The 14,605-nt window shown below is 38.4% G+C and overlaps 1 protein-coding gene across 1 annotated transcript in view; it reads right to left on the minus strand.

The window, feature by feature from the left end:
• The window catches only part of PPP1R2 (protein phosphatase 1 regulatory inhibitor subunit 2), a 29,830-nt gene extending 16,285 nt beyond the window's left edge, over positions 1-13,545 (minus strand). The window contains exons 1-2 of the mRNA XM_044252044.1: positions 13,137-13,545; positions 959-1,066 (exon numbers count right to left, since the gene is read on the minus strand). Coding sequence (XP_044107979.1) covers positions 959-1,066; positions 13,137-13,258 — 230 coding nt within the window. The 5' untranslated portion in view covers positions 13,259-13,545. The remainder of the gene's footprint in view (positions 1-958; positions 1,067-13,136) is intronic.
• Positions 13,546-14,605: the final 1,060 nt, after the last annotated feature.

A 14,605-nucleotide genomic window follows, 5' to 3' on the forward strand; every position in this document is an offset into this window, starting at 1 on the left:
TTTCTGCAGAGATTGAATAAGCTCCCAGTTTCTACTTAGAAAGGAAATAAGCCCAACCCTCATCTTCTTTTTTATAAATAGATTATATTAAGGAAGGCAAAAGTCATTAATCTGTGTGTATCATTAGTGGCTAAGGATCACTGAGTTACAGCAAATAAACAGTTACTACAATTATAATGGACAAAATGGATTCTCGGGGCACCTGGGTGGCTCAGTGGGTTAAGCCTCTGCCTTCAGCTCAGGTCATGATCCTAGGGTCCTAGGATCGAGCCCCACATAGGGCTCTCTGCTCAGCGGGGAGCCTGCTTCCCTTCCTCTCTCTCTGCCTGCCTCTCTGCCTACTTGTGATCTCTATCTGTCAAAAAAATAAATAAAATCTTAAAAAAAAAAAATGGACTCTCAATTTTTCCTTAAGGGGGGTTGGGGAGGGGCAGATTGAGGAAGAGAGACTCTTAAGCAGGTTCCATGCCCAGTGTGGAGCCTGATCTCACGACCCTGAGATCACAACCTGAGCCTAAATCAAGAGACGCTTAACCAACAGAGCTACCCAGGTACCCCTAGATCCCCAAGTTTTTAAAGTTACTTGTTACTGGGATGCCTGGGTGGCTCAGTGGTTAAGGATTTGCCTTTGGCACTGATCACGATCCCAGGGATCGGAGATCGAGTTCTGCATCAGGCTCCTGGCTTAGCGAGGAGTCTGCTTCTCCCTCTGCCTGCTGCTCCCCCTGCTTGTGTGTATGCATGCTCGTTCTCTCTCTCTCTCACAAATAAAATCTTTAAAAAAATAAAATAAAGTGATATATTACTTATACTATTATATACAAATATGCAGTTGGGTTATTGACTCATGCTCTAATAACAACTATAAAATCAAACAGAAACTTAAATCAGCTGTTATCCAGAAGCTCATATAGAATGCAAAAAGGAAGTAAAAAAGAACGAATCAACAAAACATTACCTATGGTAAGGAGTGCTAGGTTCATCTATTTTCATCAAACCATAGTCTTTGTCTGCTGGATGATATGTCGCCAGGATGTTCATTTCATCCCACTTCTGGGATTTTTTACTAAAATTAAAAAGAAAAAGAATTTCCTCAGTGAAGTAAAAGATAAAAAAGTTACACATCTAAAATTGACAAACATCCAAATCCCACGTTTCAACTTCTATCTGACTGCCAGCTTCTATTTTTACATATACTTTCTTGGAATAGAAACTAATGTAGGGTAAAAACCATAAGTAATTACAATAAAATAAATATTTTATAGTATACTTAGTGCCCACATATTAAAAACACACTATTCAGAATCTTCATCAGATACTCAAGACACTATATTATGACATGCTTAGTTCTTCATCTGGCCCATAGAAGTAATAATAGCAAAAAACTGAAATGTACACATTGTATAATCTCAGCAGTTGAGGATTTTTCACCTATTATATGTCGTTAGCAATTTAATAAAAAACAATGAAATTTTCCAGACCCCTGGCTTGGGGCACTGACTATTAAAATGAGAGGATTCTGAGGCTGCTGGGTCCCCTTTCTGAGGGCACGAGTATCCTTTCCTCTGGCACCAGGACCCCATTTTGGTACCCCAGGCTATGTGGGCCCTCTCTTCACTACGTTGTATTCCTCAGTTCCTCAGAAGGTGAAGCCTTCCACTCTCGGTCTGTCACCATTCTGGGCTCTCCCTTGCACTCAAACTGAGATGCCAGCCCTTCCCAGGAATGGGGGCCAGAGGAAGAGGGAGAGCTAGGGAAAGAGAACCTGGGGTTTGTTCCAGGGTTTTGGGATTAAGTTCTTCATTAAGAAAGAATCTGGGAATACAAAGGGTGTGGGGGGGGCAGGGAATTTGGGGGGAATTAGTTGGAGGGAAGGAGAAGTTCAAGTATACTCTTGTTTGTTTTTTTTTTTTTTTAAAGATTTTATTTATTTATTTGACAGAGAGAAATCACAAGTAGATGGAGAGGCAGGCAGAGAGAGAGAGAGGGAAGCAGGCTCCCTGCTGAGCAGAGAGCCCGATGCGGGACTCGATCCCAGGACCCTGAGATCATGACCTGAGCCGAAGGCAGCGGCTTAACCCACTGAGCCACCCAGGCGCCCTATACTCTTGTTTTTAATCCCACTACTCATCACTCATTACTCATCATTTATTGTAAATAAAGTAGCCTGGGACATACAAAAATAAAGAAATTAAAATTTAAAAAACAATGAATACCTCCCTCGGCCTAATTTTTTCAGAGATATCCAAAACAATCAAAAGAATTAAAACATAAAAACTATAGGGAATACCTCACTAAACTTAAATACCATTAATATTTAGGTTGCAAAAACATAATAGTTAAGCTCTTTTTTTATCTAGAAAAATAAGAGTTTGCTAAGAAATGGTATATTCAGGATACCTGAGATAAATCTACTTAAGAAATAAAAATAACTGTTTTATGAACATCTGTATTAATATCTAGTCAACAAAATATTTAAGGTGCTAAATAATTAGTTGACTTAATTACAAACTCTTTGGATCTACTCATTATATAAAGGACATCAAAGACCTCTCTGCCACCCAACAATATTTTGTTACATATACAATTTGTGCCTCGGTTATATACTGGAAAATAAAACTACTATAAAATCAAATGTAGATTTTACACAGATTCAAATCTTTTCTGTACTTGCACACATTGGTGAGATTTTAGCGTAGATATTAATTTTCCTAAATCTACCAACACCCAGATTCTGAAATGTTCTTGAAAAATGATACACTCAAACTTTAATATCATATTCCCTTTACCATGCCCTGAGTCACCTTAAAATTATACATGCCAGCTCATAGCAGGTTGTTTTCTTCTCCAAAGCACCCAGTGTCCCTATTTCAGACAAAGCACTTTTTTCTTCTTATTTTAGTGTAGTAAAATGTGTATAACATAAAATTCACCATTTTAAACATTTTTAAGTGTACAGTAGTTGTGCAGCGTTAAGTATAATCACATTGTTGTGAAACCCCCAACAACAACCATCTTCAGGACTTTTTCATCTTCCCCAACTGAAACTCTACCCAGTGAACACTAACTCCCCATCTTCTCCTCTCCCAGCCCCAGGCAACCACCATTCCGTTTTGTCTCTATGAATTTAACTACTCTGGGTACCTCATATAAATAGACTCATACAATATTTGTTCTTTTGTGACTGGCTTATTTCACTTAATGTCTTCAAAGCTCATCTGTGTGGAGGCATGTATCAAATTTTTCTCCCTTTTTTGGCACGTGCACCTGAATGTTTATAGCAGCAATGTCTACAATAGTCAAACTCTGGAAAGAACCTAGACGTCCACCAACAGATGAATGGATAAAGAAGATGTGGTATATATAAACAATGGAATACTATGCAGCCATCAAAAGAAATGAAATCTTGCCTTTTGCAACAACGTGGATGGAACTAGAGGGTATTATGCTGAGTGAAATAAGTCAATCAGAAAAAGACAATTATCTTATGATCTCCCCGATATGAAGAATTTGAGAGGCAATGTGAGGAGTTTGGGGGGTAGGGAAGGAAAAAATGAAACAAGATGGGGTCAGGAGGGAGACAAAATATAAGAGACTCTTAATCTCACAAACCAAACTGAGGGTTGCCAGGGGGAGGGGGCGAGGGAGAGGGGAAGGGGGATTAGGTTATGGACACTGGGGAGGGTATGTGCTATGGTGAGTGCTGTGAAGTATATAAACCTGGCGATTCACAGACCTGTACCCCTGGGGCTAATAATACATTATATGTTAATAAAAAATAAAAAATTAAAAAAATTTTTTCTCCCTTTTTAAAGCTGATTAATGTTCCACTACAGACTATTTCCACTACAACTTCAAGTTGCTTATCCTTTGTTTTATCAAGAGGCAAAGGTTGGTCCAGATATACTGCACTTTTCTTTTTTAAATTCAGCATGGAATGTATCTGAACTTTGAACTAACAAACTTAAATCTCACTAATATTAAAAACACTTGAGTGAACTAAACTAGAAAAATAGAACCTGCTTTATAATATTGATTTCTTCATATGTCTAGCTGCTATCTGAGTAGTATATAATTGGTCTTATGGCAGAAAAACAAACGAACAAACGAACCCCACTAGCACTGATGTTTAACGTTCAAGTTCCAGTTACCTTTCACTAGTCCTCCAACTACAGGCAAGTCCAACAAACACCCTCTTTGGGGCTACATTTACTCTACATGGAAACTGTAACAAAATGGGAGTTTTATTAACAGTCTTTCTTTTAATATAAGTTGTTGAGAGAATCAACTGAAATAATGTCTGTGACATCAAATTATAAAAGTACCACACAAACAAAAGCGTTTTTATGACTTTAAAATCTACAGTTTGGGGGCACCCGGGTGGCTCAGTCGGTTAAGTGGCTACCTTTAGCTCAGGTCCTGATCCCATGTCCTGGGATTGAGCCCCACCTTGGGCTCCCTGCTCAGCGAACAGCCTGCTTCTCCCTCTCCCTCTGCCTGCTGCTCTGCCTACTTATGGTCTCTCTCCATCTAATAAATAAATAAAATCTTAAAAACAACAACAACAACATTACTGTTCGGGGTTAAAAATCCAGGTGCCATATCTCACTTAGAACTGTAGAAAATGGGTTGAGGAGGTTATTCTGAAGAAATGTTTAAAACTGCTTTTGAACTGGATCCCTTTCACCTTGCCTTGCCAAGACTCAACATTTACATGATTTTGAAAAACTTCTATGTGCCACAGAATGAATTTTTCTAAAAAGCAATCAGTTTTGTATTCGACTAAGTCCACAGTTTCAGATATTTTGTTAAATAGTTCCTATCTACAAATTAGTCTGAATTGAGAAAGTAAATGCCCAAATTTACTCATGCTACATAAAGAAAATAATCACAGTGAAGAGATATATTTCTAAAGATTCTAGATAGCAAACATGATCAAGCAGCTCTGATTAGAAGAATCATGAAAGAAAAGTACACAAGCTTTAAGGGAATTAGATAAAGTTTGTGAAGAAAGCAATCCAATTAATAAGCAAAGGGAGTCTCAGGATACCGTAACTAAATGTTCCCTCCTGAGAGAACAAATGCCTCTGAAGTGCCAGCTGAGGTTAAGTGCCAGGCAGAAACAAAATCACAGGTGAAATTTCATAAAACCTGTATTAACAGGTAGTCCTATTAAGATTTCCTATTAAAGATACTGTAAAAGAAAGATAGCACATCTCTACATAAAGTTTGAAAGGTTGAAAAGCTGGCAAAACTAAACTGTGCCAGGTTGAAAGCTGGCAAAACTAAACTGTGTTGGAATGTATACTTACATGATTACCATAGAAGTCTGAAAAGTGGTTACGTTGGGAGCCAGGGGAGGAAAGAGTGTGATTGGAAAGGACAGGGGACATTCCTGAGGTGATGGAAACATTCTTTTTCTTGACCAGGATGGCAGTTAAGGGGTGTTTTATAATATATATAATAATTTTATAATATAAATATAACCATTTATAATTTTTTGATTTCTTAAACTTTAAAATTACATTCAATACAACTTTCCATATTTGTATTACATTACAACAAAATACTTAAAAATAAATACATATTAATGACCTTGTTAGGTACTTCCTAACTTTAAAGTAAAACAAGTTATTTCTTAAATGATGTTAACAATATCAAATTAAAAATGACAACTTATCATCTTTACTGCTTAAGAATGACAGACCATTAGAGGAGTTTAAAAGGCTTCTCCAGTGAGTGGAAACCCAAACACTCTATAGATCTATTTGGTGAGATAACAGGGGGCGGGGGGAAAAAAAGAGAGAACTGTGCGATAAAGCAGAAATAATGTTTACTTAAAAATGAAGGATAAAATTTAATAATGATAATCCCAGCACCCTAACCCACTAACAGTTTTGATTTCTGCAAATTCCAATACCATATAAAATAATATATATTATATAAAAGTATATAAACAGTCACTATATACAAGAATACATATACTGTGTACATACATATATAAAACAGTAGATACAGTACATAAAAATACATATACTGATATGGAAGCATTAGTATATATATTTTATTTATAAAGCAGTAGATACTGTACACAAAAAATACACCTACTGATATGGAAGTTATTAGTATATATATTTTATTATAATAAGCCACTTGTATTTTCTAGTCTTTAGGGTTTTTTTAATACTTATTAAATATTTATTTATTTTGCAGACAGCAATCACAAGAAGGCAGAGAGGCAGGTGGGGAGTGGGCGGAAGCAGGCTCCCTGCTGAGCAGAGAGCCAGATGTGGGGCTTGATCCCAGGACCCTGAGATCACCACCTGAGCTGAAGGCAGAGGCTTAGCCCACTGAGCCACCCAGGTGCTCCTAGTCTCAATACTCAATAATAACTATTCACCCAATGTTAGATATTTATATTGAAACCAAGTTTTTCCTATTTAGAATAAAGCAGAAATGAACACACTTGTGCATATTCTGTTCAATATTTTTAGGATAACTTGCTAGGATAGGCTTATCTGGGTCAAAATGCAATGGCTTTATAGTTCACTCCAGGTTGCAGTATAGTTTCAAAAGAGAGATCAAAAGGCGCCTGGGTGGCTCAGTGGGTTAAAGCCTCTGCTCAGGTCATGATCTCAGGGTGCTGGGATTGAGCCCCACATCGGGCTCTCTGCTCAGCAGGGAGCCTGCTTCCCCCTCTCTCTCTCTGCCTGCCTCTCTGCCTACCTGTGATCTCTGTCAAATAAATAAAAATCTTTAAAAAAGAGAGAGAGAGAAAGAGATCAATATGTAATGTCCCCAGTAATTACCAAAACTTTGCCAAGATTGGTTATTTATGTATGTGTTATCTCCACCTGAGCAGTAGGAATCATTACTTAAAAGCTATTTTATGTTTCTTTGCTCGTTACCTTATAAATGCTACATTTTACTTTCCTTTTATGAATTATGTTTATATCCTTTGGCTTTCTATTGGAAACCTCTTATAAATCTAAGTTTTTTACATTTAAAAATGAGTAAGTTCTTGTACATCTATATATATAGACTTACAATGATGTAGAAAAACATAAAGAACTCAAATTTAAATGTAAAGATTGAAACCACGTTATGTACATATAAACAAAAGATACACACAAGGTATAAACCACATATCTATAACCACATTATATGTAACCCAAATTCTTCTTGGTTTGTCTGTCTTTTAGTTTACTTTCCACTATCAAAAGAACTAAAGTTTTATTTATTCAAAGCTTTACTCCACTTCCTCAACACAATATTAACAAAAGAAATTCTTAGAATTTTTTGGCTCCAAAGAAGAGAACAGTATCTTGCAAAAACATCGATTTAAATAAGGGCATAAAAAAATAGGTTACAAAGCACTCTGGAAAACAGCATGGAGGTTCCTCAAAATGTTGAAAATAGAACTACCCTATGACCCAGCAATTGCACTACTGGGTATTTATCCTAAAGATACAAACATAGTGATCTGAAGGGGCACGTGCACCCGAATGTTTATAGCAGCAATGTCTACAATAGCCAAACTATGGAAAGAACCTAGATGTCCATCAACAGATGAATGGATAAAGAAGAAGTGGTATATATATACAATGGAATACTATGCAACCATCAGAAGAAATGAAATCTTGCCATTTGCGACAACGTGGATGGAACTAGAGGGTATCATGCTTAGTGAAATAAGTCAATTGAAGAAAGACAATTATCATATGATCTCCCTGATATGAGGAAGTGGAGATGCAACATGGGGGGTTAAGGGAGTAGGAGAAGAATAAATGAAACAAGATGGGGTCGGGAGGGAGACAAAGTATAAGAGACTCTTAATCTCACAAAACAAACTGAGGGTTGCTGGGGGGGGGAGAATGGGGGGGGTTATGGACATTGGGGAGGGTACGTGCTATGGTGAGTGCTGTGAAGTGTGTAAACCTGGTGATTCACATACCTGTACCCCTGGGGATAAAGATATATTATATGTTTATAAAAAATTTTAAAAAATTTAAAAATTAAAAAAAAAAAAAGTTACAAAGCACACCAGGAATTCTTAGGTGGAAAGTAGTGAAGTAGAAGGAACTGGGGCACCTGGGTGGCTCACTGGGTTAAAGCCTCTGCCTTCGGCTCAGGTCAGGATCTCAAGGTCCTGGGATCGAGCCCCACATCGGGCTCTCTGCTCAGCATGGAGCCTGCTTCCCCCTCTTTCTGCCTGCCTCTCTGCCTACTTGTGATCTCTGTCTGTCAAATAAATAAATAAAATCTTTAAAAAAAAAAAAAGAAGGAACTGTCAGCAAAGACACTAAATATGGAAATTAGGATCTCCAAAGTTTTGGCAGAATTAACATTCGTTATGGAGTAATAAAATCCAAAAAGCAAAAGTGAGTTTAATTCCAAGTTGTCTGTATTACCTTATAATAGTTCATTATCTCTATCTAAAAAAAATATGGGCATCACCACTTACATTGCAATCTGCTGGGAGGATGAAAGCACCCGCTGGTTTCATTTTACCCCTCACCTCTTGGAAGATTGGTTTTCATGCAGCCTAAATCTGGTCCAGAAAAAGTCACCCCTTGTCACTTTCACTTTGATAGCTCATTTGATACTGCCTCAAAGGCCTACCCGTATATCTCGTTGCTTGTGATTTGCTCATTTGGTAAGTTTTAGCCATGTTTGGAGTAAGAAGCGGAATTTTGCCTCAACATATTAAACTTTAATTGCACACTTCAAGAAATGGCTCTTTCTTTATATAAAGATTCAACTTGCATAGCTTGACAACGTACAAGACTATGAAGCTAGACACAACTACCAATTAAAGTAAGAGCTGACAATAAAAGCAATCAGTAATCAAAAAGTCACTTTCATAAAACTTGACTCAGTGAGGCTTTCCAGTCCGTATCCCTTTACAGGCAGAAAAAGATGAAGCTGAAGCATGTTTATATAAAATTATATTAAAGGAAATTAATTCAAGCGCAATGTTTTTAAGCAGAATTTTCCTACACTATCTAAGAGTACTACTGAATGGAACACAGCAACTTCAAAGCGTATTGTATAGAACGATCTACTGAGATGTGGAAAAATTAGATTGCTATAGTTCATTTCTATTTGAATAAGACTAACATTTGAGGATGAGATACTGAGCTAAACTAACTTTACATTTATTAACCAATTTATTTTATTTATTTAATTTTTGTAAAAGCAGGGGTGGCGGGTAGAGGGAAAGGGACAAACAGCTCCATCTCAGGACCCATGGATCACAACCTGAGCCCAAGGCAGACACTTAACAGACTGAGCCACCCAGACGCCCCTTATTAACTCATTTAATATAATTAAACTACACATGGATACAATGAATAAGTCACAGGAAGTCACAGAGCTAGTAAGTGGTAGACAAGACCCAAACCCAGGCAATCTAGCCCCAGATTAATCACTAACCTGTAATACATCTCATAACATAAGTTTTAGTAACATTTATTTTCACCAATTCAAAATGCATTCTCATTTTAATCTCTCTGAAAACAATTTATCTTAAAATGAATTTTATAATTGATGGCATTTTCTTCTTTTTTGGTGGTACATAAAATCATGGTACTTCTTAGAATCAATGGTTTCTTGTTTTTGATGAAATGCACATTAGCTACTCACTAGATCTGTTCAGACCTTTACAAGTGGTACACTATATTCAAGGTATCCTGACAGAATGAGAACTTCAAAATCATAGGAGACGACAGTGATGTTCTAACTAGTTGAATAGTGTAATACCATATATTGAGATTTATTTTTGCCCGATAGTGTGGATCTACAGATTCTATCCAGTTGTAACCGAACTAACCCTCAAAAAACTGGTATCTGACAAGTGGTAACTGAAGAAACAATTCATTGAAGATAACAGTATCAATGCAGAGCATAAAGTAAGTAAGAAAGTAACAGAACTGAGACAAAAAGAAAAGTCTGACAAGAACTGTATAAAAAAAAATTCTAAGACTATTTGAAATTTGGCATTATACGAATCTCTTTAAGTGTATACTGAGCCTTGAAATATTATCTAATGATAGTAATATATGAGATAAATCACAAAGATATCTGAAGCATATTTAAATTTTTTCCTACTAAAAAGATAGACCCTTGAAGTAAGACAACTCAACTTCTGTTTTTCTTAAAAGAAAAAATATCTCTTGGTAACATCTCTTCATGTTAAATAAAATATTACGTTAAGATATCCTCACAACTTATGAGGAGGCGGTGATGTGGTGTACAGAAAAATGAAACTACCACTGCATTTAACTTGATAAAGGCACCAATAAAAGGTAAGTTATTTGCAGATTGTCTATTTACAAATTTGCCCACTTGATAAAATTTATTTGTAACTCTAAAATCTTACCTGAAAGAGGCGCATTCTCTGTCTCTCGCAGACATGCACAGAACAGGGACAATTCTGAGATGCTCTATGCACATCTTCCCAGCTGTTAAACAAGGTGATTGATACCTTGTTGTTTCAGCTCTCAAACTATAAAAAAGTGTCTCTTTTGTGTCCATGGAGTAACAGAGTTTTTTACTTTTTTGTACTTTTGTTGAATCCATTGTTTTAAATGGCTCCCAAGTGTAGTGTTCAAGTGCTGCTGAGCTTTTGAAACACAAGAGGGAAACTTGCAGGAACCTAACTCTGTATTTCCCCTAGAAGCAATGGTTCACTATTCACTAACTGAGAATTTGTGATGATTATAAAGAACAGAACTACCTAAAATAACAAGAATTGACTTAGATCCCGGGTCATTTTCATATTAATATGAAATCCTGTTGCCTTATATTCTGTTCCAACTTTTAAAGTTAAACCATTACACTACACTTACTAGTTTCTGAATTTTAAGTCTATTAATAAAGAGTATTAAATAAAACAATTATTTTCAGTACTTTTTATAGCAAAAGGGGAATACTGGTTATAATTAAATGACAATTAAACATTACAAAGAGAGTTCAACTATACTTTTATTGTTTCTGTTCAAAGAGGCACTTATAAAGTTGCTAATAATGTTTGCATAAGCTGTGACATAAATAATGCATATTATATTACCAACAGAATTTGCTTTGCTTTATAGTCATATAAAACTAATAATGAAAATGTCCATCTCCTTTTACTACTTGTTTACTTGTTTACTATAAACATCATGAACCTCAATGAATTAGAGCTTGGTAGTTTCCTTTAAAGACTTAAGTGCTGTCTAACCCTCTAGACAAGTCAATCAAAATCATCCATCTTGGAACCTAGTAAACGGCCCCTTTTAAGTGAATCTGTCCTGCTAGCAGCCTAGGATAGTAGCTTTCAAGACAGATACCTGAAGTAAACCCCAGCCAATTACAGAAAGAGGCTGAAAGACTAAGACCACAGGAAATTATGGCATATCCAAACTGAGAATAAGCAGAAGATAAGGAAGCAGAGAAAGATAGGGGAGAACAATAAGCCACTTGGTAGCCAAACAAAGAGAAGCTAACACTAAGAATAACTAAGTAACATAAATGCCAGTGAGAAAGATACTCTTGCTGTTGAATACCCTGAAACTGCATAAGAGCTCTCTACAGTTTGTCTTCCTTAGTCTTCCTGCTATAGCTATGTTCCAGTGAGATTCTGTTTTCTTAATTCAGTAACCTACAACCATCATTCCCCACCAATTCCCATTTGAAGCAGCTTACCCAAAATAGAGGTTGGAAAATTTCCTGTTAGAGAATGTAAGTCAAGCATCCAAAAGAGAGTGGAAGTGTAGGAGTTGTGAGACAAATTAAGGTCCTTTCCAATCCCAAAAGGCCATGATTCTAAGCTGTCATCCTACTTTAATGTTTTCTTCAAGGTAACATTTTCTTCAAGGTAAATTTCTATAAATTTACCACTACTAAGTAGTAGTAGTTCCTTTTATAGTCCTAAACTGGTTATTTAAACAGGTATGCTCTAGTTGTAATATTCCGAGTTTTTACAAATGTCCCCATTTTAGTTTTTTTACTTTACCGATTTCAACGATAACTTCTCTTAAGCCTTCTTTCTGGAATATAGAGTCTTTATATTTTTAGTATCTTGTAACACCCAAGACCCCTAGCACTTCTAATCCAGTGGTATATTTTACACTATGTGTATGGTACTATTTTCTCTTAGTTGAGCACTGCACTTTGGATAGCTTCCTCTGTGCATAAATATCTTTTTCGTTCTTTAAAGGGGTGATATGTTGTTTCATTACACAAATGTACCATAATTGGTATTTCACCAGTCCTTATTAATAAACCTTGGCTTGTTTCCAATTATTTACTATTACACACAATGCTATGGGAAACATCTTTTTAAACGTGTACCTTTGAGTATATATAACTAAAATATCACTGGATCATTTCAGTTTTAGTTGCTACTCTCTGAACTGTTCTGAGCTTAGGTCTTTCAAGAGCCACAAAGACTACAAAGCACTTCAAATTCTTGTTGCAGATGCAAAAATAATTAGTACTCGATTTCCATTAAATATAGACCAAGACTCGGAAAATTCTGGTTTCTCTTAGTGTAAAGACGATGACAGATCAGGATCTAAGAGTGAGGGTGGCATGAGGTCTCTGATAATGTTCACCTAAAAAGGAACGACTGTGGAAACTCAATTAGAAAAATGTGGAAAATGTCTCGTATCGGCTTGAGACTCGTATCGGGATCTTAAAGGGTTCCTAAGCCAAGAAAAGATTTTTATTATTGAGGAATTTTAGATACTTCAGATACCACGTTAAGAAATAACGAACAGGTGAATCTCTGAAACTTCTATATGATTCTTTCATGTTCCCAATTTCCCTAAGTTCAAAGAACAGATGTTTGTTTAAAAAATATTACATATGCGCGTGTACTTTTTAAAGAAGGGGAAAAAACGATTAACGTCATAGCTCCTGCCTTCTTTAGAATCACTAGAATCGGCAGCCTGGCTGGAGGAGGGAGACCCGAGCGGCGCGGGAGCCGCATCCCCGCAGCCGCCCGAGCTGCCGGTCAGCGCTCGGGGTCGAAACTGGGGCTGGAACAGGGGTCGGGGCCGGTAACGGCGGCGCGGGGGAAGGCGAGGCCGCCCGGGCAGGAAGGAAGAGCTTCCCTAGGCCCACCCGCGGTCGTCTTTCCCGGCTCTCACCTCAGCTCTTCGTCGACACTCCTGCCGGGCTGCTCGGCCGAGGCCACCACAGAGGAAGTCGCAGAACTCTTGTTCTTCAGGATCCCCTTGATGGGCCGATGCGAGGCCGTCGAGGCCGCCATTGCCCGCCGCTCCGGCGGTCGGCTCAGCGTCGCTGCTTGGCGCTGGGTCCAGGAAGGAAAGGGCTGGGCGCGAGCACAGACTCGCCAGGCAGCCGCTGAGCCCGCCTGGGGCTAAAGCGGCCGCACCAGCTGTCGCGGACACGGCTACCGGAGTCGTTGTCACGACACAACGACCCCGACGCCACGGCTGACGCCGCGTGGCTGACGGCCCTTCGCGCGCCCTTCGCCACCGACTCTTAACCGCGGCCTGCGGAGAAAAGCCGGCCTAGCTCCCCAGCGCGGGAGCGACGCCGACGCCGAAGCCAAGCGGACCCGCCCTCTCGCGATATCTAGGGAGGGGCGGGGGCGGGGCGAGAACAAAGCCAACCTCCTCGCCCCGCCCCCTCCCGGCTCTTCAGTCAGCAGGCCCCTAACCAGGCTCAGACGCAGAGTCCGGGAGCTGTTTCAGGGAACGTCCGGAAAGGTTCCTGGTTTGCCTCCGTGTAAAGTTACAGATCTCCCCAGGCACCCATCCACCCTCCCACCACCTCATAAGGTCTATATTGTTATTTTTGTGTTTTATAGATCGGAAAACTGACGCTTATGGTGACATCATTCCACAAAGATGTTGGCTGATTTTCAGAGAAATGATATATCTCACCTCTTTCCTTCCATTTAACCGCATAAAAAGTTTTAGCTTTTATAAATTCATGGAATATCAGCATTAGAATGGCCCTTAGAGACCTATTATGAAATCACAGAATACTGACTTTTATGAAATCATAGAAGTAGTCTAACTGAAATAGTCTAACTTATTTTACCACGGGAGTGGCTAAAGTACAGAGAACCACTAAAGTACAGACCACCACTATCACACTTCCATAGTGTGTGGTCATAGAACTTGGGGCTTCTGACCTCTGGTGTCTCTGAGTCTTGTCTTTCCCCGTTTTACCACGATCTCCCTATGTGTTTGTAATCCTATGAAAGGAATTGCTGGCATAAATTTCTAGAATTGTGATTTATAATCTGTTTCCCTAAAAAATCCAGGAAATTCACTTAAGTTGTCCAACACTGGATGAAATAGGCCAGAAGCCTTGGGTGCTGCTGTTTAGGTAGTTGTAAGAAGAATCCCAAAGGAGAAAAACAAAAACCAAAAACCACACACACACACACACACACCCCTTCCCCAAGTCGCGTTGTTCTGTGCCTGGGTGTGAGGGAGAGATCCCAGAGAGAACTTTGATGAGAGGAGAGAGTTTGAGCCTCTAGGGTATCAGGAAAAGTGGGTGTCCATGCTGTGGAGTGCAGTGGATGTTGTGACGTACAGGGAAAGGCAGAAATTTGAAGCCCTAGGAACAATCTCAGAAT

The sequence above is a fragment of the Neovison vison genome, chromosome 6 (assembly GCF_020171115.1).
Source record: "Neovison vison isolate M4711 chromosome 6, ASM_NN_V1, whole genome shotgun sequence".
In the NCBI taxonomy this organism is placed as follows: Eukaryota; Metazoa; Chordata; class Mammalia; order Carnivora; family Mustelidae; genus Neogale; species Neogale vison.